The following is a 21,240-nucleotide window of genomic DNA, read 5'->3' on the forward strand; positions in this document are numbered from 1 at the left end:
ATTGTCCTTTGTCTTAAATATGCCCCAAGTATTGAACCCAGGAGACTAGCCAGATTATGGGGCTTGAGGCAAGGCAAGTAGGCGTGCCAAGTTCCAGTTCAAAGAGATTCACCTTTCTGCAAGAGACCAGGGGTCCCGAGTTCCATGGAGATCCCCAGATTTTTTTTTTAATCCTTTCATTTTGAGCTGCTTCGGGCATTGGCAGAGAAGAGCACAAAGAAAATCATATAATTGTTTGGGAAGCTTCTCAGAGGTACTCAAATTCACAATTCACAGTAAGCAGCCAAAGGATTGATTATTAAGATGTATCATCATAAAATTCTCTTAAGTGTATGTGCTGAGTCGGAAGTGGAAGGATAGCAAATATGCCCCTGAATGCGTTCTTTACCACAAATCCCCTCCTCTCCACGTCCCCTGCCACCCTCATCCCTGTTAGAATGACTGTCCAGGGGACAACTTCACTTGAGTGCATTGGGAAATGAAGCTTACAGCTCTGGTAAGCTTCCTGAGCCTTGAGGAAATTCGGGGAAAGGACAGTATAGCTTTGTGGCTTGTCTTTGGGCTTCCTGCCCACAGTTAAGTGCTGCATACATGTTTGTTCCACGAGTATAAATATAGAAATATCTGTGATTAATACTTCTGGGCACTCTGTGTTGAAACACGATTAAATAAGAACAAAGCACTGGGAGGCTAAATATGGGTAGGATTTCTGCAGAAGTGTCACTTCTCAGAAGTCTTAAGAAGCTGAGAAAATCTGGCCTTGAGAGTTCTAACCTTTCCCTGCGGATGGTGGTGGTATGGGAGCACATGGCTTCGGAGGATTGCTTCTGCGGGACGGAAGACAGAGGTGGATTTCCCTTCAGTGATTCTGTTGACATCGATGTGTCATAGACATCTCTTTTTGATGGATTTCAGTGCTTCCTCAAAGGAAATGCTTGGGAATTCTATGAAATTTCCTCTTGGCTTCTACAATAATTGGACAGTGGAAGTCTTCCTATAAAACTCGTCCCTCCCTCCCCTCCCCACCACCAAAGGAACTTTAGAGACAAGATCTTGTCTTTGTAAAGTTTATCCTAGTGACTCAGTTCTTCCGGGAAGCGTCAGCCTCCTGCCTCCCTCTCACGTTCTAACAGTCTGCCCGACTGCTGTCAAAGAAAACGTCATTTTGGTTACATTTGAATAATGGGAGCCACGTCCCATCCAGTAATGGCAGCAGAGGGACCTGGCCTGACATGTGACCTTGAGCTGGCAAGTCTACACCAGCTCCTTCCCGCATCCATCCCTGGGGGAGACAGGCACTGGTTCCAATCCAAGTGCCTCCAAAGAAACGCCAGATTGTAAGACCTTAGAAATGGGTCCCTGTCGCAGAATGATGGGGACCTTCTGCCAGGCCTCCTTTGCACGCCCCCCATCTGGGGTCTGTTCTGAAGATTCTTGTCACAAAACATGATTTTTGCCAGCTGTGTAAAAATACGCCCAGGCAGCTTTTGTGTTGTTCTTACGGCTGCCTTTGTGGGCTTGTTATCTGACTTGCGGTGCAGGGGACAACTGCCCAGCCAGCCTCGTCTCTCTTTAGCATGAGTCATGGCTAATTGGTCCGCTGCCTTGGGTGTCTGGGAAGCTGAGAATCAGCTCACTCAGCAGCTACATGGCCCATGACCTACACTGTGTCCGATTGAAGATCTCACTGTCCTAATTTGACCCCCAGTCACCTCTCTCTGTCCCCAAGGGATAGGCCACCAGAAGCTGCTTTAACAGAGCAGAAAAAATGATTTCAGAATCTGCTTTCCTTATTTCCCCAGCCCCACCAGAAGCCAGTTTTGGGGTGGAGCTGCAATTAGCAAAGAGTTCTTAATGTCCACTCCTGAGAATGCAAAATAAGCTTTAGGAACGACGATATCTGGCCAAAATAAAATTTCATGCATTACCTGGGGAACACAAAGAAAATGGAGGAAATCATAGAAGTAAAAAGAAGAAAATAAAATGACTTGCTTCTTATCACCTAGAGAAAAGTACTGTAAGCATTTTGATAGCTAATTTTTAGGTTCTATTTCTCTCCCTGCCTATAGGCACCCGCACGAGCTTGTGAAGTGTACACTCGGTTTTATTTGTTTTACAAAAACGGAATTGCTCTGTTTCTCATCCTGCTCTTTTCTTTTTTAACTGAGTGGAAAATTTTGCGTAAACATCTTTCTACGTTTTTGAATTCTCCTCTACATTTAGCACACATCTAGCATCATTTTTAATGGCCTTATCTGAAAGTGGCTGCCCCGTGGGGTAATTTAACTACTCACTGATTTTCAGATACTTAAGTTGCTTCCAGTGTTCTTTGTTCACATAAACGGCTCTGCTGTGAACTCTGTTGCCACAGAACCTTTGCACATGTTTCTGCTGCTTTAGAATAAACCTTCACAAGGGACGACTGTTGGCCAAATGGAATGTGCATTCTTAAGACTTCCCACATTTAAGGGTTGGATTCACCTGCCCTCCCACGAGCCCTGGCCGTAGGAATACATCCATTCCCCCAAACCCTTGCTGCTACTCTGTCTTATGAATCGTGGGCCAGTCTTTCAGCAGATGAACAGTGAACCATCATTGTTTTGCCATCATGCAATTACTAGTGGTGTCGAACATTTATTTTTCTTCTGTGTGTTTTTGGCCATTGGAATCAAGCCCCTTGTAAACTCCCTCCCCTCTGCCAAACTTCAAATGCATCACAAAAGCTCAGCTTTAATTAAGCTTGTTCAGAATTCTAAGCCCCATGAAGCCTTTCACAAAACAGAGGACCCGAAAGCACAGGGCTTTTTCTAAATGCCACTTATCTCTTCTAAGCGGGGATGGAAGGATTCAAGGACAGAAGGCTAATAGACAACCCAGCCAGCATGCCATTCACTGTTCGGCCACTAGAGGTAGCTGTTGCATCAACTAGCTCTCCAACCTTATCAGTGAGTTCAGCCTTTAAGATAGAAAATAAATCAGTGCATGCAGTATTTTTAACAACAGTATTTATTTTAAAACACACACACACACAACAAACTCATGATTTTGTGGCTTTAAAAAAACTGCTTATTTTGTGCCCTCTTATGCTTGAATATAAAGCTCTCTGTGAATATTAGTAAGAGCCACTATATGAAATTTATTATTAATCATCTATTTTTAGGCACGAAGCTTTGCTGTATTATGTTTTAGCAGCAGAAACTGGAATTGAAGTGTCACAGACAAATTTAGCACACATCTGCGAGGAGAGGCCAGTAAGTAAATGTATTCTTCTCGGAGTGGAAGCTGTAAGGTTAAGGATAATGAATTGGGTTTTATGAAGGCAAAATTAGTCACTTGGCTGAAATATATTAATGAATTAACTTTTTCTCCCCCTTCACCCCCTTAGGACCTGGCCAAGGGATACTTGGGTGTTAATTGTGTTTGGAGATACTATAATTTCTCTGTTTTTCAAATCGGTGCTCCTTCATTTGGTATGTATAGAAAAATGGGTGCTAAATGGAAGCATTGGAGTCTTTTAATCTTTAGTAACAGGAACATCTAACAGCTTTGTGTGAAGTATGATATTTCTAAACAATTAGGAAAGAGTGTGAAAAATCTCTGCTATTAAGATCATGAGTAAACTGCTGTCAGCCTCAAGCAATGGGCTTCTCCTCTTCCGTTGTCCACTGAATGCTTGAACCCGCCATTTCTTCAGAGTTGGTGAGAATTCAAAAGAGAAAGCTATTCTGGAGAGATCTCTGGGCCAGTTATTTGCCTTTTGGCCTTCAGATGTATCCCTGTCTCACTCTGCTCTGCTCTGCTCTGCTCTGTATGGGAGGAGCTGAGCCCCTGCAACTGCGGTTCCCAGACTCCTGTGTCCTTGGGCATCTGATTGGTTTCAGCCAATGGGAGGTGCCAGCAGGAGATTGCTGGGTGGGAGGAAGTGAGAAGTCCAAGTATTTCTCCCCATCTCTCTCTACTTTGGGCTAGGTCTCTGGCAATGGCTGTACGCCCATGGTTCCAGCTCCTGCCTAGCAGGCCACCCTCTGTGGTCTCCGGTGGTCCCAGATCTAGGGATGGTAGTAGTTTCCCATCTTACTGTTCTCTGGATTGTTGGTTGTTCCCCCATTTGCCGTTTCAGCCCTTCTAACACCCTGGTAACCAGTTCCCAGTGTTGAAATCCATCTTTTGAACTACTTGACATAGATTCTGTTTTTCTGACTAGACATTGAGTGATACATACACCATTAAGCAAAACTTTTTCCGAGGGAAAAAATATATATATACATGGCTTAAACAGAGTAAAGAAATACCCACCAGTCATCAAACTCAGGCAGTAAAATTTTAGATGTCAAATAAAGTGCCCAAAACAATCTTGTCCAATTGGGCTGTAAGGTTGCAGACTGGGATTTTCACAGACACATTTGGGAGAGCTGCCCAGCAAAGCAAGAAAATGTGCCTAGAAATGGTGGTGCTTGGTACAAAAGGTTTTCCTCCCCCTCCCCACTCCCCCCCCCATACACAAAGGAAATGATGATGTTATGTATTCGGTCCCAGTAGGAAAAACTCAGTCGTGCAACTGAGCCAACCATTGAAAACGTCGGTCTGCAACAAAATCACTTCACAAACGCGCCTGTGCTTTCTGTCCTGCAGCGTATTTGAAAATGGGAGACCTTTACTACTACGGCCACCAAAACCAGTCCCAAGACCTTGAGCTGTCCGTGCAGATGTACGCCCAGGCAGCACTGGATGGAGACTCGCAGGTAAGCCACAGAAACGAGCTCTGGGTGGTGTCTGTGTGTGAGGCCGCAAGGCCTGGAGTCCTCCCAAGCCCTCCCGTCTTTACCTGCTTCCCAGTTCACAAAGTCATCTCTCGTCCGTTCTCACAGCTCTGTGAGGACACGAACCGTAACAGGGAGCCTTTATGGGGCACAGGCTATGGTTGCCACCCCGTTCTCACAGCAATCCCATGAAGGTGGGGATGATTATAGCCATGTTATAGTGGAGGAAAACAAGACTGCAATCAGGTGATAAATTGCTCAAGGCCACACAATCGGGTAGCAGGTGAAGCAGCCCGAGATCCTAAAGCCATGTCCTCCGGCTCCAGGTCCAGGAGTCTTTCTACCAGATTCCATCAGACTAACTCACTGTGTAGAAACTGAAGAAACTGGAAGTGCGATCAAAATGACAGGGGATTTGCTTGTAGAGTTGGGCCAACACTTCGCTGATAGGAATTTGCTCTTGGTGACTTTTTGGGGGGGAAACTTCTTATTTCGGAGGATTTTTAAATTTAGAGAAAAGTTGCAAAAAGAATACAGAGAGTTGCTCTATACCAGTCAGCCAGCTTCCCCGAATGTGTCATGCACCTGCCACAATCCCGTCACCGAACTAGGAACTCAGTGCTGGTTCAGTACCATCAGGGGCACTTGAGGCTTGCCCTTGGATTTCACACATTTTTTCACGAATGCCCTGTTTCTGTTCCAGGATCCCATCCAGCCTCCCACATCACATTTAGTTGTCCTATTTCTTTAGTCTTCATCAATTAATAATATAGTTCCTCAGTCTTTGTCTTTCATGACCTTGATACTTAGGAAAAACACTGGTTGGGTATTAGGTAGACTGTGCCCCAATTTGGCTCTGTCTTCTGCTTCCTCGTGAATAGAATGAAGTTATGCATTTTGAGCAAGGAAAGCACAGACATGCTCTGTCCTTCTCAGTGTATCACATGAGTGATGTCAGTACGTTTGAGTACTGGTGAGGCCGAGCTCAGTCCTTGGTTAAGGCAGCTTCTGCGGGGATTCCCCCCTGCAAAGTTAACATTTTTCTTTCTAATTTATATATATCCTGGGGAGATCGTTTGCAACTCTGCAGATATTCTGTTTCTCCTCAAATTTCTGTCCACTAATTTTAGCATCCTTTAATAGATCTTGCCTGCAATGATCATTAGTGTGCTGTGTTCGTGGTGACCCTCTGCTTCTCTCTCTCTGACATTTGCTAACCGGAATCTCCTGTGAGAACCTCAGGGTCATTTTCGTGATGGAACTTGCAATGGTTGATGCTTTCTTTCTTTCTTTCTTTTTTTTTTTTTTTTTAAGATTTTATTTATTTATTTATTTATTTGGCAGAGAGAGAGAGCACAAGCAGGGAGAGGGGCAGAGGCAGAGGGAGAAGCAGGCTCGCTGCCGAGCAGGGATCCTGATGCGGGACTTGATCCCAGGACTCTGGGATCATGACCTGAGCCGAAGGCAGACGCTTCATGCTGACACCTTCTTGGGGTCTGATTATAGAGCAAAAGCTGGACACTCATCCCTATCTTAGTTTTTGTTTTGTTTTTTTTAAGGAGGTACGACATCCGAGTATTTCTTTACTTGGGTTAAATCCCCACGTCTTTACCCCTTCATCGCTATTCCTACCCAGCAAGTCACTGAATTACTGAGTCTGTGTTTTCTCTTTTGCAAACTGGGGATAATAATAGTATTTAGCTCATAGGTTATGAGGATTGAATGTTATTAAACATTCAGCACCGAGTACACTCAATGGACGTGATCTTTCCTATTATTATGTCTTCTGGAATGAAATCAGAGTTGGTGCTGAAAGGACTCTGTATAGAGCCAAACTTCCTTTGATGATATCTGTTGGCCCTCAAATTTAGAGGACCTATTTTTTTCTTCAATTCTGATGTTAATTTTTTGGAAAAACAATGTTCTCGAAGCCTTAAAAGATCATTTCAAAGGAAAATAAAAATTGAAAGGTGCTGCACAGCCCCATGGCGGGGCCTTCACTCCTTGCCGTCTTCCTGTCCCCCTCCAGCCACTGCCCACAGGCTGTATCTCTGTAATGTCAGCCAGAGCGTCCCCGCCGCTTAGAAAGTCCGTCTCTTTTCACATATTATCAGGATGTGTGCATTTTACTGCATAGTCTCCGTAATTATTAATTACTCTTAACCACTGCCCCCATTCGGTTGTGCTGATGGCTGTAATTTATTCAGCTTTATCTTATTAGTGGACGTTGATTCTCGTTTGCTAATTGATTCATTGACTGGGCACCTGTTTATTCGGTCCTGCCAGGTCTTTGACACTTCTTAGCGGTGGGGACAGAAGAGAAAAAGGTAGACAATATTCTTGCCTTCTTGGGATTTATAGTGTATTAAGGAAGACACAGAGGCCTTTTCCTCTTGTGTGGCAATGCTATCCAGTGCTTTAGGGGATATGTTCATACCTCCGTCTTTTATCTCCATTTGAATGGAGAGGGCTCATGTTACTGAAGCAGTCCAAATGGGCTCATGGCGACATAATAATAGCATATGGCTGATGTGTTTTCTGAAGGGGTTTTTCCAATGAGTGGTTGAGTGCTGGAAAGGAAATGAAATCTTGTCAGCACTGGATGTTTTCATGACTTCACTTTTAATTATTCTCATTTATAATTATAAGTTGATAATGTCCTTTTTTTTTTTTTTTTTACATTGCATTGATTTGATTACTAGTGGCAATGGCCATTTTTACATAGACTTTATGATCATTTACTCATGGTATATTTTATGTGGATTCTCTATTCATGCTCTTTTCCTATTTATCTATTGGAGGTTTGATACTGGTTTTTTTTTAAGATTTTGTTTATTTATTTGATAGAGAGAAAGAGCAGAGTGAAAGAGAGTGCAGGAGCAGGGGGAGCAGCAGAGGGAAGGGGACAAGCAGACTCCCTGAGCAGGGAGCCCAATGTGGGGCTCTTTCCCAGGACCCCAGGATCATGACCTGAGCCAAAGGCAGACACTTAACCGACTGAGCCACCCAGGTTCCCTGATACTGTTTTTTTTTTTTTCCATTTAAATCATAATTAGTTCTTTACATTTGCCCAGTAGATAATGGACCTTAAGCTGTTACATTGCATACAAATATTCCCCTAGTCTATTTTTCCATTTCTTTTAATTTTTCTATTTTTCCAAGGGACATTAAAAATTACATAAAGTGATTTTTTTTTTCTTTTCTTCTAATATCCCAAGTTTTAAGAGTACCTTCCTTTTAAAGAGTGGAGAAATAGTCTATTTACTGCTCGTATTAAGTGTGTGTTATGTGTGCATCTCAAAGATACAACACTTTCATCTCTTTAGAGGTTACGTGGCAGCATAATGAAGGTAAAGATTTGAGACTCTGGACCCTGTCTGCTTGCATTTAAATTCCAGCTCTTTAGAGGTTACGTGGCAGCATAGTGAAGGTAAAGATTTGAGACTCTGGACCCTGTCTGCTTGCATTTAAATTCCAGCTCTTGCCCCTGTCCAGCTGTGTTACCTTGGGCAAGTTCCTTAACCTCTCTGCGCCCCAGCTTCCTCACCTATAAAATAGGCTAATAGTACCTATCTCAATTTGCTGTTATGAGCATTAAGTGGATATATATAAAACAGAACAATGCCTCACATTATAACAGCACTCAGAAAATGTTAGCTGCTGTTATTTTTATCATAATTATTGCATAGGATGGTCATGAGAGGCCTGGTGTATACAGCCTGTTGGGGGTGATTTTCATGAGATCCTTGTCCGTGGCAACTGAAAGGAAAGGTCAAAGGGAGGATAAAGTCATTAAAACATGACCAGGAATTCTTTGAAGGGCAACAATGCCGTTTCACTTGTAAATCCCTAATGGTAAGTAACACATCACTTCTTGTTGATTTCTCGGTGGGGCCACATGCTCCGCTCGGGAAGAACTTTGCCCTCTACTCTCAGGCTCTTCACTCTGGTTTTTTTAACTGGATCTGCACTGCCCAATAAGGCAGGTCCTACCTCTGAGGGTCAAGAACAAGGTGTGTAAGGAAGAAATAGGGAATTGTGTCCGAGTGGAGCTGTGCCAAGAAGATCATGAGAAGCTTTCCGCCCCTGGGCTAGGAGAGCAGAGACAAACCCCCGTATGTGACTTTGCGCATGAGAGAGACTGTCTACATTAGCACGTCAGTCAGGAGGGGCACCCCCACCGGAACATTCTGTCAGATTTCCGACAAGCCGATGGTGTCCCAGAGCGTCATCTCCAAGTGATAGACATCGCCTTCAGCTTGGTGTTCTGGTTTGTTGATGATACAAGGGCACGCTTTCCAGCGAGTTCTGTCTTGAGAGAATGAGCAGGAAAGGACAGATTCCCCTGGGTGACTGGCTTCTGAGCAGATGGCGCACAGCATCTCCTGAAAGCCTCCTGGTCCTCCTGCAAATAAATTTCTCAGATGCATATATTTAGGGAAACAATCCATCAATGAAGATGACAAAACCATCTGGCTCGAGGGACTTAAAAAAAAAAAAAACAACCTAGAGGTTGTAAAGGTTTACATTCTGATGAAGGGTGTGTGTCTGGGGTTTATTATATGGAGTTGATGAGTTTGGTCTGTGGCTTGTTTCCAGGGATTTTTTAACCTGGCTCTGCTAATTGAGGAAGGTGCTATAATCCCGCATCATATTTTGGATTTCCTGGAAATTGACCCAACTATCCAGTCCAACAACATCTCCATCCTCCGGGAGCTGTATGAAAGGTGAGTTCAGAGGCTTCTTCAATGCCGTGGAATCTGGGGGAACCCACCTGGGTGGTGTTTGCTTCTTGGTTAAAGTCAGAGTTTCTCTTGTTACGTAACACCGGCTGTTATAAAAAGGGCTCTAGGTTTGTTTCGATTCGAGGACACTCAACTGGACCCAAGCTATTTCCTTTTTTAGCGTCTGAGGCTTACTCTACAGAATGTGCTTCATCTGAAGTTAAAGTGCTGACCAAGGTTTCCCAGGAGAGTGGAAAGAATAATGTGTCTGATTAGACCGTGCCTTTCTGCGAGATAGGGAAGCGTTCTGACGTCCGGACTTTGGACAGGCGCTCGGACAGGAGGATCGTCCTGGCGGCTCCGTGTCGGGGTCCTCCTTGCCCCATTAGCTTTTTATGAAGGACAGGACTGATCTTTTTCTGAGGCTTCTGCCAGACAGGAGCCTGGGATCTCAGGGCAGCCCCAAACCCTTTAGAACGGGCTTCATTTCTTTTCCATCTCAAGCGTCCCCATTTGCCCAAAGCGGGAGGAGGGTTTGAGGCTCTGACAATGCGGGTCATGGGTAATGCCCCCAGGTTTGCCGATCCCTCTGGATTCCCTGGGCTTTTCGTGCACAGGTGCTGGAGTCAGAGCAGTGAGGAGTCCTTCAGCCCCTGTTCCCTGGCCTGGCTTTACCTTCACCTGCGCCTCATCTGGGGTGCCGTCTTGCACTCTGCCCTGGTAGGTACTGTCTCCCCCAGCCGTGTCCTCGCGGTCCCTGCCCTTTGCCAGTCATCTGACTCATGCTTCGGATTCTGCAGATCTACTTTCTGGGAACCTTCCTGCTGTCTGTACTGATCGCCTGGACCGTGCAGTATTTCCAGTCTGTTTCAGGTAAAGATTTCTAAGAAGCCAGGGCAATATAAAAATGTAGGGATTCTTTTTCCCCAAAAAAAAAAAAAAAAAAAAAAAAAGACACTTTCTCTCCTCATGCCCTTGACCATGCTATTTCCTTTCATTAGATGAGTCATTCACGGGGTGGAGGATTCCCCCAGGCTGGTACCATCATCTCTGGCTGCTGGAAGGTCCCAGTTATTGTTATATTTGTCAAAGTAAGCCAGGATTTTTTTAAATAAGAAGCTTCAGAAATTGAACCCAAATGTCTTCTCCCATTGAAAATACATCCATTGTCAATATCCTACCTCCATGACCTTAGAACCCAGCGCTGAAGCCCGTTCCAGTCTGAATTCTTCCTATTTATTCCAGTCAAGGAATCAGATGTGTGGGATGATAAAGAAACCCTCATGATGAGTGAAAATACCCAGCCACATGGATTCAGAAGGAGGGGCTGAGGAGGAAGACGAAGGGAGCATGTAGTTTAGCGTGATTCCCACCGCTCCCTGTCATTTTTCAGAGCTAGCGTCAGGCCATGGTGAAGGAGATGGGACGCCGCCGGAGCTTCTGTTCGGGCTTGGAGTCCAGGCTCGGCTGCTCATTAGCTGTGTGACTGATGGCGAGTTATTTCACCTTCCTGATCTCCCAATTTCCCAACAATAAAATTAGGTTATAATAGTCGCTATTTCCCGGGGATGTTAGAGGGGTTCAGTGAAAAAAATACACAGGATGCTTACCCACGTGACGACTGCAAGTAGTCTTAGCCATTATATTTCTCTGGCATATAAAACCCTCTCAGTAAATGTGAGCTCTTACGCTCGTGTCCCCTATCAGACCACGCGACGGAAGGCTTTCGTGCATCAGGTGGGATATCACACACTTAGCAGGTGCGCAAAGTCGCAAACTGCTGTCAGTGGAGAATGACAATTTTCCGCCCTGTTGGACGGCTGCAGAAGGACATAATCACCCACGAAGACCAGGAGGGACATTTACAAATGGGCACATTAGGACTGGACATGGCATTGGAGCATTTGCTCAGCCACCATTTGTGTAGCAGATAATGAAAAGCGAAAGGAGTGCGTCTCACCACAGATTCGATGGTGGGAAGGAAGTCTCTGTTGCAAGAGGCGAATGCAGAATCATTTCCCTCTGATTTACCTGAGGAGGTTAACAAGGAGCCATCAAAACCTATCCAGATTTGATGCCCCGTTGTATGCTGGCTTATAAATTTTCCTCATGCAAATTCTGTCCCGTCCCTAAATTTGTTGCCAGGTAGAGCACATTTATTTTGCATCTTGTCAGTGTTTTCCATTTCAAATTATCTTTGTCATTTTTACTCTGTAGAAATATTGTTATGATTATTACAAATGCAATTCCGTTAGAGGAGCTGAAAATTGTCTTTATGATTTTATGCTAGCTGGTAGCCATGAAAATTCATGGGCTGGTGGAATTGCTTTTAGCCGAAGTTGTCTCTTTTTCCTGTCTTCCTGTCTGCATTATCAGTCTCTCCACATTCTCGCCTCCCTGTCCCTCCTGCCCTTTGATATTTTTTTCCCTTTGCTATGTATCCTTTGCTCTTTCGCACACGTTCTTCCTTTTTTGCAAACTCGTTCACGTCCTGTGCGTAACTCCCTCCGTGTTGCTGGCCTTAGACCAGTCTGGATGGGCTCTTTGATTCTGTGCCCTTCATTTTACAGATGAAGCGATCGAGGCCAAATAGATGAAGGGGTCTGCCCCAAATCACAAAATAATGTCCAAGAAAGGACCAAGGGCAGCAGGATTTCAGGCTTTTTCAGACTCGCGATACAGTTGACCTTTGAGCAACTGGGGTGGGGGGGCGGCTAGGGACACCCCCCTACCCTACAGTTGAAATTTCTCATATAACTTTTGACTCCCCCAAAACTTCACTGCTGCCTCCTATTGACCAGAAGCCTCACTGAGAACATAAACAGTCAACACATATTTTATATGTTATGCATATTATATGCTATATTCTTATATGAAAGTAAGTCAGAGAATAGAATTTGTTATTCAGAAAAACATAAGGAAAAGAAAGTCCATTCACGGTGCTGTACTGTGTTTATGAAAAAAAAAAAAAAAAACAACAACCCAAAAAACTTGTGGAAGTGGAGCCATCCGGTCCAAATCTGAGTTATTCAAGGGTCAATTGTATTTTAAAACAGTGGTTACCATTCTGTCTCTGACTTATTGTTCCCTTGTACAAAAAATATTTTGTAGCACATTTTTGGTAACTTTAAATGAATGATAATTATCCTGCCTACACACATATTTTTAAAAGTAATGCCCTAACAGCAATATAAAGGAGAAATAAAAAGAAATGAATCATAATAAAATGACAAGTATTTCAATATGTAAATTCTAGCCCCATACTCCTTACTGTAACGTGCACATGAATCACCCCAGGATCTTATTTAGTGCAGATCTGATTCAATAGGTCCAGGGCTGGCTCTGGAATTCCACATTTCTAACAAGATTTGAGGTGATGTCCACACTGTAGTTCCATGGACCACACTTTGAGTAGGAAGGGTCTAGAAGAAAAAAGAAAAAAAAAGTCTCCGCGTTATTTCCAAAATGTGCCCTAAGGGTGCCTACCAGCCCTGTTAGAACGAGTGTCGAGTTAAAATACATAGTAAATTACTTTCATATTTTTAAAATCCTCCACATAAGTGCAAATTTTCCAATAACTTTGAAATAGGGGGCGCTGGGTGGCTCAGTCGGTTAAGCGTCTGCCTTTGGCTCAGGTCATGATCCTGCAGTTCTGGGATCGAGCCCTGAGTGGGGCTCCCTGCTCGGTGGGACATCTGCTTCTCTCTCTCCCTCTCTCTGTTCTTGCTCTCTCTCTCTCTCCAATGAATAAATTTGTAAAAAAAATCTTTTAAAAAATCTTTGAAATAGGAAGGTACTGTGTCAGTGATTAGGCCATGGGGCGGGGGCCAGATAGGCTCAGAGGAGCAGGTGAGAAGGCCGCTCAGAGGGCCAAGTTGGCACAACTGGTGCCTTGCCCTGAACCTGGTTGGTGCCTGAGGTCTCCTGACCGCCCCAGAGGGTGGCGCCCTCTAGCGGATGCTGGTGTGAAGCAGGCACAGGAAGGAAGTCTGGGTGCTGAGTTCAGACAGTTAAGAGGGACAAAATTTGAAAGTTAGCAGCCTCCCCTACGTAGCCTTGTGGAAGGATTCTGCTCTAAGTTAGGGATCTTTGTCATTTCGAGATCTGCATTTTTCTAGTCGGTTGTTTTTAAAAATTAGTGATTTATGGTCAAACATTTAGATTGAGCTGTCCATCCATTTTGCTTTCGGCTCCAACTACCTTCATTTTCCTCCTGAGTTTCTGTGTCCTGTGATATCTAGTCCGCACTCCACCGCGTGTGCCACACTAAATTGTCCCGTGTTCAGAAGGCTAGCAGTAGCTAATAACACAGGCTCGGGAGTCATGCTGCTAAGGTGCTGGCCCTGCCACTCACCGTGTGACCTTAGGCAAGGGGGGGAGCCCGTCCGTGCTTCAGTTTCCCTTTCTGTAAAATAGCAGCAGTAGCGGTACACCTACTTCCCATTGCAGTGGAGAGAAGCAAATAACCAGATAACAGGGTGTAAAGTGCTTAGAACTCAACAAATGGTAGCTGGTAGCTCCCAGGAATACTACCCTGGGGGCATTCCCCTTGCAATAAAGCATGCTGACACCAAGCAGCGCCTGCAAATACCTAGCTTGGGTTATCTCAGTAACAGACACAATTCCCAGAGCCTCATGGGTTTTTCGATGTTGTTAGACTCTTTCTAAGACATCAAACTCTTTTTTAAAGTGTCTAAAAGATATTTACCAGACTCTCAAGAGAACCAAAACAAATATATGAAAATATCACACGTCTGTTGTTTCCTTTTAAGGGAACTTATTTTTTCTCCTGGCTTGCATTCCACCAGGCAGCTCAGTCTTTTTTGAGGCCGAGGCCTCCCAGGGGAGCGCAAGGGTCCCTGGGTCTAGGACCACTCACATAGTCACCAGTCTGAGAGCAGAAGGCACACTGCCCTGGGCCGCCTCTGTCCCTCCAAGCCCACTGGCTTTGCAGCTTCTGATCACCAAGAGTCCCACCAGCTTTGCTGTCCACTTTTTCCTCCCCACACTTCCTTTCTGAGATTGCCGAGGGGGCAAGATAAGGGCTTAGTGGCCACCGGTACAAACCACAGCCAGGCTCAGCCAGCTTCCCAGGTTCCAGACGCTCCTTCCCCCGCCTTGCTGAGTCTCTGAAGTGCTCCACCTCTCCCCTGTCAGGCCCGCCAAGCATAATTGCCTTAATGGACTCAGGCTTTTGGGGAAAAAACACAAAAAATTCCCAAAGCAAAGTGTGTCTAGAACCGATTCCATTTCTGCCCAGCCAAAAGTCCCCCCGGAGACCGAGAAAGCATGGAGGTTGGCTGGCTGCCTGAAGAAGGGTAAAGAGAGGACAGAGGGACAAAACGGAGGGTACCCTTCCAGAGAGAGTCTGGACTTACCAGTATTACCGGGAACTTGATGTCTCGGTAGAAGGCACAGCATGGAGCGAGACCTGGCGAACCAGCAGCTCCTGGGTACGACGAGGTAACCTCTTAAACCGATGTTGTTCCATTCAAAACAGCCGGAATTGAAGCCAACTTACTCTGTCTGCTCAAGTGGTTAGCCCAGTGGTCTTTGAAAATGAGTAGGATGATATGAACAAGATTAATTACACCGTTTCTCCTCTTTTCCTGTCCTCTACATTTCCACTTAATGAGGTTGCTACTAAACTTACAGTGAAATGTCAGAAAGTGGCGTTCATGGAAAAAAGTAGTAGCCTTCAAGTCAGAGCTGTTTAATGGCGAGATTTCACTTTTCTCATTACCCTTGGCGCTGACCCAGTAGCTTCACTCATGAGAAATAGTTAAATGACATGAATCTTATACTTGTCCTGGGGTCCCGCTAGATCTAGAGGCCCAGGTGAAGTAGGCTAGATCTTATTGATTGCACAGGATTTCCAAGGTTTCTCCTTCCCAACCCACCCCCACCTCACCCCCATGGGCTCTATCTTTGCAAACATTATACTATCTCAGGCCTGACCCAGTATATTCCCTCATATTCTTTTCTTTTATGCTCCCATCTGGTCAACTGGCAAGCAGACCTTTTTCCCGCGATGACCCACCGTAGGGATTGACAAACCTTTTCTGCAAAGGGCCAGATAATAAACATTTGGGGCTTTGAGAGTCATCTCAGCTGCTCGGCTTTCATTATAGGGCCAAGCGGCCATTGACCGTACATGAAAACGAGTGGGCATGGCTCGTTTCCAATAAAACTTTACTACAGGTGTGAAAATCTGAATCTCCTATGTTTTTCACCTGTCACAAAATATTATTCCTCTCTTGATTTCTGTTCAACCATTTAAAAATGGAGAAACCATTCTTAGACTGCAAGCCATCCGAAAACAGGCAGTGAGCCCCATTTGGGCGGTGGGCTGCAGTCTGCCAAACCCTGGTCTACCCCACTCAGGGCCAGCTTCCGATTATTCTCACTCATGTACAGAATAGGGTCCCCCAGGCGGCAAGCAATACAAAAATCCCTCCGATCTGGCTCTGGCATATACTCTATCCTTTCTGAAACAGCACACTTATTTTCCTGGTTACCTTGATTCCAGTCTGGTAATCAAATTAGCACGCATTTCAGGTGAGCAGAGACAAAGAGGCCACTTTAAAATGATGATGGGCCGTGGGGGGCTCGTCCAGTGATTGCAAACCCCCTGATGGAAGGGGGGCGTTCTCCCGTGGATGATAACAAATTTACTGTAGAAACATCAAGCATTTTTATTATGTTCTTACAAGAAGATTTAAATGGTGGCATGCTAATTATGCATTCCTTCTACATTTACACATTGGCACTTTTTTGTTTTAATCAGAAAACTGATTGCTGATTTATCTTGTTACCATGGTGATTTAAACTTTTTTTTTTCTCCCAGAGCTTGAAAAGGAAAAAAAAAAAATGCATGCCTTAGTACTTCGTGAACTTCCTCAGAGATCATCAGAAAGATAAATCTTAGGGCCCACGGGGGTCTTGGACATCATCCGATCCAAGACCTGTGAGATTCAAGCATTTTAGGACTGAAATGTCTGCCGCTCAGTACCCACCCCAAAGTCACCTATTAGTAGCCGAAAAATGAGACTCTCCCAGACCCTGTTTCCTGACTCCAGCCAATGGTCTTTGTACCATGGCACTGGGCTTCATCCTTCCTGCCATGGTTAGATCACCCGCGAGAGTGATGGCTTGAACCTAGAAACTTCACGTCGTTATATAATACCCTGGTTCCTCCTCCCCGTCCCACCAACCGCCATCATTGTCTTTCCTGTTCTCTCAAAACTGTCTCTGGATCCAGAAAATATACTGTAGCTGTTGGAAGGGGTTCCTAGGAAATTCCATATCCAGAAAGGCAAGGGGCTTCGGAGCTCATTCCTGAAGTCCCTGGAATGGCCTCGCGGAGCTGGAACTCTCGAAGAGTTTATCGAGAAATCAGGTCGTCAATGTGGTGTCATCTTCTTAAAGTCAATACATTGCAGGATGGACCCTGGGAACCCTTAAAAATGGTTCCACCTACTGAAAATTGTCTAAGACTCAGGGACTGCCGAGCTTGATTAAGATTGCTGCTCAAAGACAAGCTAACAATTGTTTGCACAAACGCTGGCCCCTGTCTGAGCCAAATGTCACGCTTGTCTGCAAACTGCTGTCCCCATATCACAGATGAAGAGACCGCAGCTCAGAGAGGTTGAAGAACTGGCCTAAGATCACTTATTTGGTAAATGGCAGAGTCACGTGACTCCTGGCTTCAAAGCTTTGCTGTTTCTCTTGCTTCAGAGTTTCTGCTGTTTTCAGAAGCTCCAGGGGCCTAAAAGAGCTGGAGAGACCCCAGACTCAGACGCACCAACTAACTCTTTCATCAGTCCTGCAAGCCACGTCCCTGAAATTCATAAATCCTAAAGCACACTTCCAGGGTGAAACAGACTATCGCCAGTACTGATGGCTCACATTTGTGGAGGACCTGCACGGGCCAGACGCTCTTNTGGGCACTTTGTATACATTAACTCATTTAATCCTCGCAACAATTGAGCGTGGGTGTAGATACTTCTATTTTCCCCATTTTTTGAAGGCAGAAGGAGACAGGGGATTTGTCCAATCCAGTATCACATACTGATAACGGAGAGTGGCCAGTTTCCAGATCCCACAATCTGATGAACCAGGATACGTCTCAGCCTCAGTCCAGAAAGCGGGGTGTGCCCGCCTCGGCACTACTGATACTTGGAGCTGGATCGTTCTGGGTGTAGGCAGGTTATCCCCTGTGTCGTAGGATGCTTCGCAGCATCCCGGCCTCTACCTACGATCCACCAGCAGCAACCTGCCCTCCAGCTGTGACCACTGAAAACACCTACCGATATTGCCAGGTGTCCCCCGGGAACCAAAATCGCCCTCTTTGAAAACCACTGACATAAAGTACAGAACTTTAGAAGCTTCCCTAATATTTATGGTGGTTCAACCTTTTTACTAAAGGTAGATTGATAAATAATTAAATCGAATAATTATGATTTTAAAACATTTATTTAAATAACATAATTTAAACCAAATTTGATACTTCATCCAATGGGAATAAGAATGTGAATAAAACAAACACTCCTTTCTGATGGACTGGTATAATTCATAGCTTGCATTGCGTCAACACCATGAGAGAAAAAGAGATGACCGCGGGAGACGTAGACCAGAGAGTGTTCGTCTGTCCTTTCCTTGCCTTTCCTTTCCTTGCCTCCTTTTCTTCCTTCCTTTCTTCCTTTCTTCTTTCTTTCTTTCTTTTCTTTCTTTTCTTTCTTTCTTTCTTTCTTTCTTTCTTTCTTTCTTTCTTCTTCCTTCCTTCCTTCCTTCCTTCCTTTCTTCTTTCTTTCTTTCTTTTCTTTCTTTTCTTTCTTTCTTTCTTTCTTTTTCTTTCTTTCTTTCTTTCAATGCAAACATTTGCCTAGAAGTCACAGCATAAACGCAGAACTTGGAATCCCAAGATGTCAGAACCATCAGAGATCTTTGCACGTCCATCCCAATCTGCCATTTTATAGGAGGGGACACCAAAGTCCAAGGAACCTAGATAATGGGTGTGGAGTTACTTATCTATTGGTGTCAGGGCCACTGGACCAGACGCATCTGCCCTGGCTTGCGAGGGGCTGGGTGCGGTTGTGTGTCTTGCACGTACTGGTTTGCACATTCAGCACCTGCTGTCCCTGTCTCTGCAGCCAGCGGTTCCCGTCCGACACCAGCCCGGGCCTCCGCAGACCCCACGGCTCCCACCGCAAGTCCAGCTGTGACTCCAGCTGCAGATGCCTCCGCTCAGGACCAGCCCACAGTCCCTAACAACGCAGAGCCTGGAGAGTGAACTGTGCGCTCCAGGTCTGTCCCGCTGAGAGAGAAGCCCGTCAGCAGCTGGTATTGGAAAGCGGGGTCTAGGGCATAACGCTGATAAACACCTTACATGTCTTGTCAACTGGATGCGAATTTTGCACTTGGTGTCTTTTTTTTTTTTTTTAATCCAATTACAAGGAAGTACCCAGAGCAGGCAGTGGGTAAACCAAAGGTTCTCAGACAAAATACAAGGAACATCCTGATTACAGGGGCGTGTCGGGGAGGTTGACTGGGTCACTGCTGAGTCCATCCCTAGTGACCGTGTGCATGGGGGGGGTCATAGTTTGCCCGCTGGTGTATCTGACTCCTTATACCCTGAGATGTATTTTAAGAATCTTAGCCCCTCGTTCGTTCCCTTTCATTAAAGAACAGAAAACTGTGACCTCTCCACCCGTTAGAGAATCTTTCGGGATGTGTGTTGACCACAGCCCTGCTCCTCAACGTCCAAAAGGCAGATTTCAATTTGACTTCCAAGACCCAGCAGTTCTAAGGCATCTTGAAAGAAATCAGTTGTGGCTGGAAACGCGGGGAAGGAGACAGCTTTGTAAATGGGTTTACATTCTTCTCCTTGACTTTTTCTAGGGTCGTGCTTCCAGATCATTTAATGACATTGTTGGATATCATTTCCTTTTCAATTGAATCCATAAAATAACATTTAGAAAATTCTTAGTATTTAACTGTAGTCTTCTCCATGAATTACCCATTAGAATAGACTGGCGGCAGTGGAATATGCAGGAAATAAGCCTTTAGCTCATAGTTCCATCCCTACCCCTTACGCCTGCCTGAGTTTGTGTAAGGGCGCGTGTATGTGTGTGTGAGACAGAGAGAGGAAGAGAGAGGAAGGGGAAGAGCAGACTGTCCATACACCGTATGCTGCTAAGGCGGTAAATAAGTCAGTAATGCAATATCGTGGGTCCGAACTTCTCTTTGCACTACTTTATTTACGGTAGTAAATAAAAATTATTTTTATACCGTTGACTCCTGGGACGTGGCTTGCTTTCTTTCTTGTAGTTACTGTTGTCCTTACACAAAGTCGCAAGGTCCATGCATACTCCTTGAGGGGGCAAAAAAAAAAAAAAAAATAGAAGAGTCCTTCTGATGAGAGGGATTATTTCTGGTAACTTATGACGTTTACAGATATGAAGGTGGAAGGCGGCTCCTCTCCAGGGATCCCACGCTCAGTCTGGCCTCTGTGATGTTTGCACGGGACCAGACATCATTTTAGGGCTTCTGGCTACGCTGGGACTGTTTTATACCATATACTGGGTGACGTCTGCAGGCCGTGATCTTTCTCCTCTGTGTGCCGTGTAGACTGTTCTTGTTTTACCAAGGGCTGTCTTCCCTGCTTGCAAGAGAGCCAGACTTTAGAGTCCCATGACCCTGGATTCAAATTCTGATTCTGTAACTTTCTAGCTCAATAACCTTGGGTGAGTGATTAACCCTCTGAGTCTTGGATTACTGTTTATAAAATAAGGGTCATAAAATCCACCTCTCCTGATGTTCCATGTGGCTTAAATGAGATAATATAGGTAAAACCCCCAAAACAGTGTCCTGAACATGGTTGGTTGTTATTTTTATTAAAAAGAAAATTCTGAGGGGCGTCTGGCTGGCACGGTTGGTAGAGCAGGTGACTCTTCATCTCAGGGTTGTAAGTTCAATCCCCACTTTGGGTGTAGAGATTACTTAAAAATAAAATCTTCAAAAAAAATCAAAAGAAAGAAGACTGAGGGTCCCCATAAAGGGCTCTTTGCTCTACCTGGATCCTCTCTTCCTGGTAAACGCTCAATCTTCAGTGGCTGGGATCATAAGACTGCAGACGGCTCACTGGGAATTGCCCTCAGCTCCAGGGACCTGCCCAAGCTTACGTCCTTGCAAGAGCGCCTCGTGGTCAATGACGTGTTGAGGTCTGGCAGGCTTTCTCAACCTCAGGACTACTGACACTTGGGACCAGATGGCTCTTTGTTGTAGGGGCTGCCTCGTGCATTGTGGGGTATTTCTCAGCAGCACCCCGGGGCTCTACTCACTAGATGCCAGGAGTGCATGCACCCCCCACCACACACACACACACCCGGCCCCCAGTTATGACAACCAAAAGTATCTCCAGACCTGGCCAAATGTTTTGCGGGGTGGTGAGGGGTGGGGAGAAGGAATCACCTCCCGCCACCTTTCACCTTAAGAATGACCTCTGTAGGAAAAAAGGCTTCTTGCCTCATTTGGAACAGTCCTGAAGGGCCATCCCAACTCCAGAACACTACCTTGATGGCAACCTCATTATAGTTCAATTTCTCCCTCTACCTATTTCTGCCTTCCTTGTTTTTGTGTAGAATTTCCTGACACTGGTCCCTTAAAGCTTCACTTGCAACCCTGCTTCTCAGGGTCCATTTCCAAGGCACACAGCTGTATTCGTCCGCTAGAGCCACCATAACAAAGCACCACAG

The 21,240-nt window shown here is 45.1% G+C and overlaps 1 protein-coding gene across 4 annotated transcripts in view; it reads left to right on the forward strand.

Annotated features, from left to right (window-relative positions):
• The window catches only part of SEL1L3 (SEL1L family member 3), an 87,170-nt gene extending 67,390 nt beyond the window's left edge, over positions 1–19,780 (forward strand). The window contains exons 17-23 of one of the 4 annotated variants that reach the window (XM_008685863.2): positions 3,161–3,251; positions 3,386–3,470; positions 4,633–4,742; positions 9,360–9,487; positions 10,102–10,204; positions 10,285–10,357; positions 18,637–19,780. In XM_008685863.2, the coding sequence (XP_008684085.1) occupies positions 3,161–3,251; positions 3,386–3,470; positions 4,633–4,742; positions 9,360–9,487; positions 10,102–10,204; positions 10,285–10,357; positions 18,637–18,776 (730 nt within the window). In that variant the 3' untranslated portion in view covers positions 18,777–19,780. Of the gene's footprint in view, positions 1–3,160; positions 3,252–3,385; positions 3,471–4,632; positions 4,743–9,359; positions 9,488–10,101; positions 10,205–10,284; positions 10,358–10,485; positions 12,585–14,744; positions 15,461–18,636 lie in introns of those variants that run through there. The other 3 variants (XM_008685861.2, XM_008685860.2, XM_008685862.2) reach the window with 3 other exon arrangements.
• The last annotated feature ends 1,460 nt before the right edge of the window (positions 19,781–21,240 follow it).

The sequence above is a fragment of the Ursus maritimus genome, unplaced genomic scaffold, assembly GCF_017311325.1.
Source record: "Ursus maritimus isolate PB19 unplaced genomic scaffold, ASM1731132v1 scaffold_8, whole genome shotgun sequence".
NCBI lineage: Eukaryota > Metazoa > Chordata > Mammalia > Carnivora > Ursidae > Ursus > Ursus maritimus.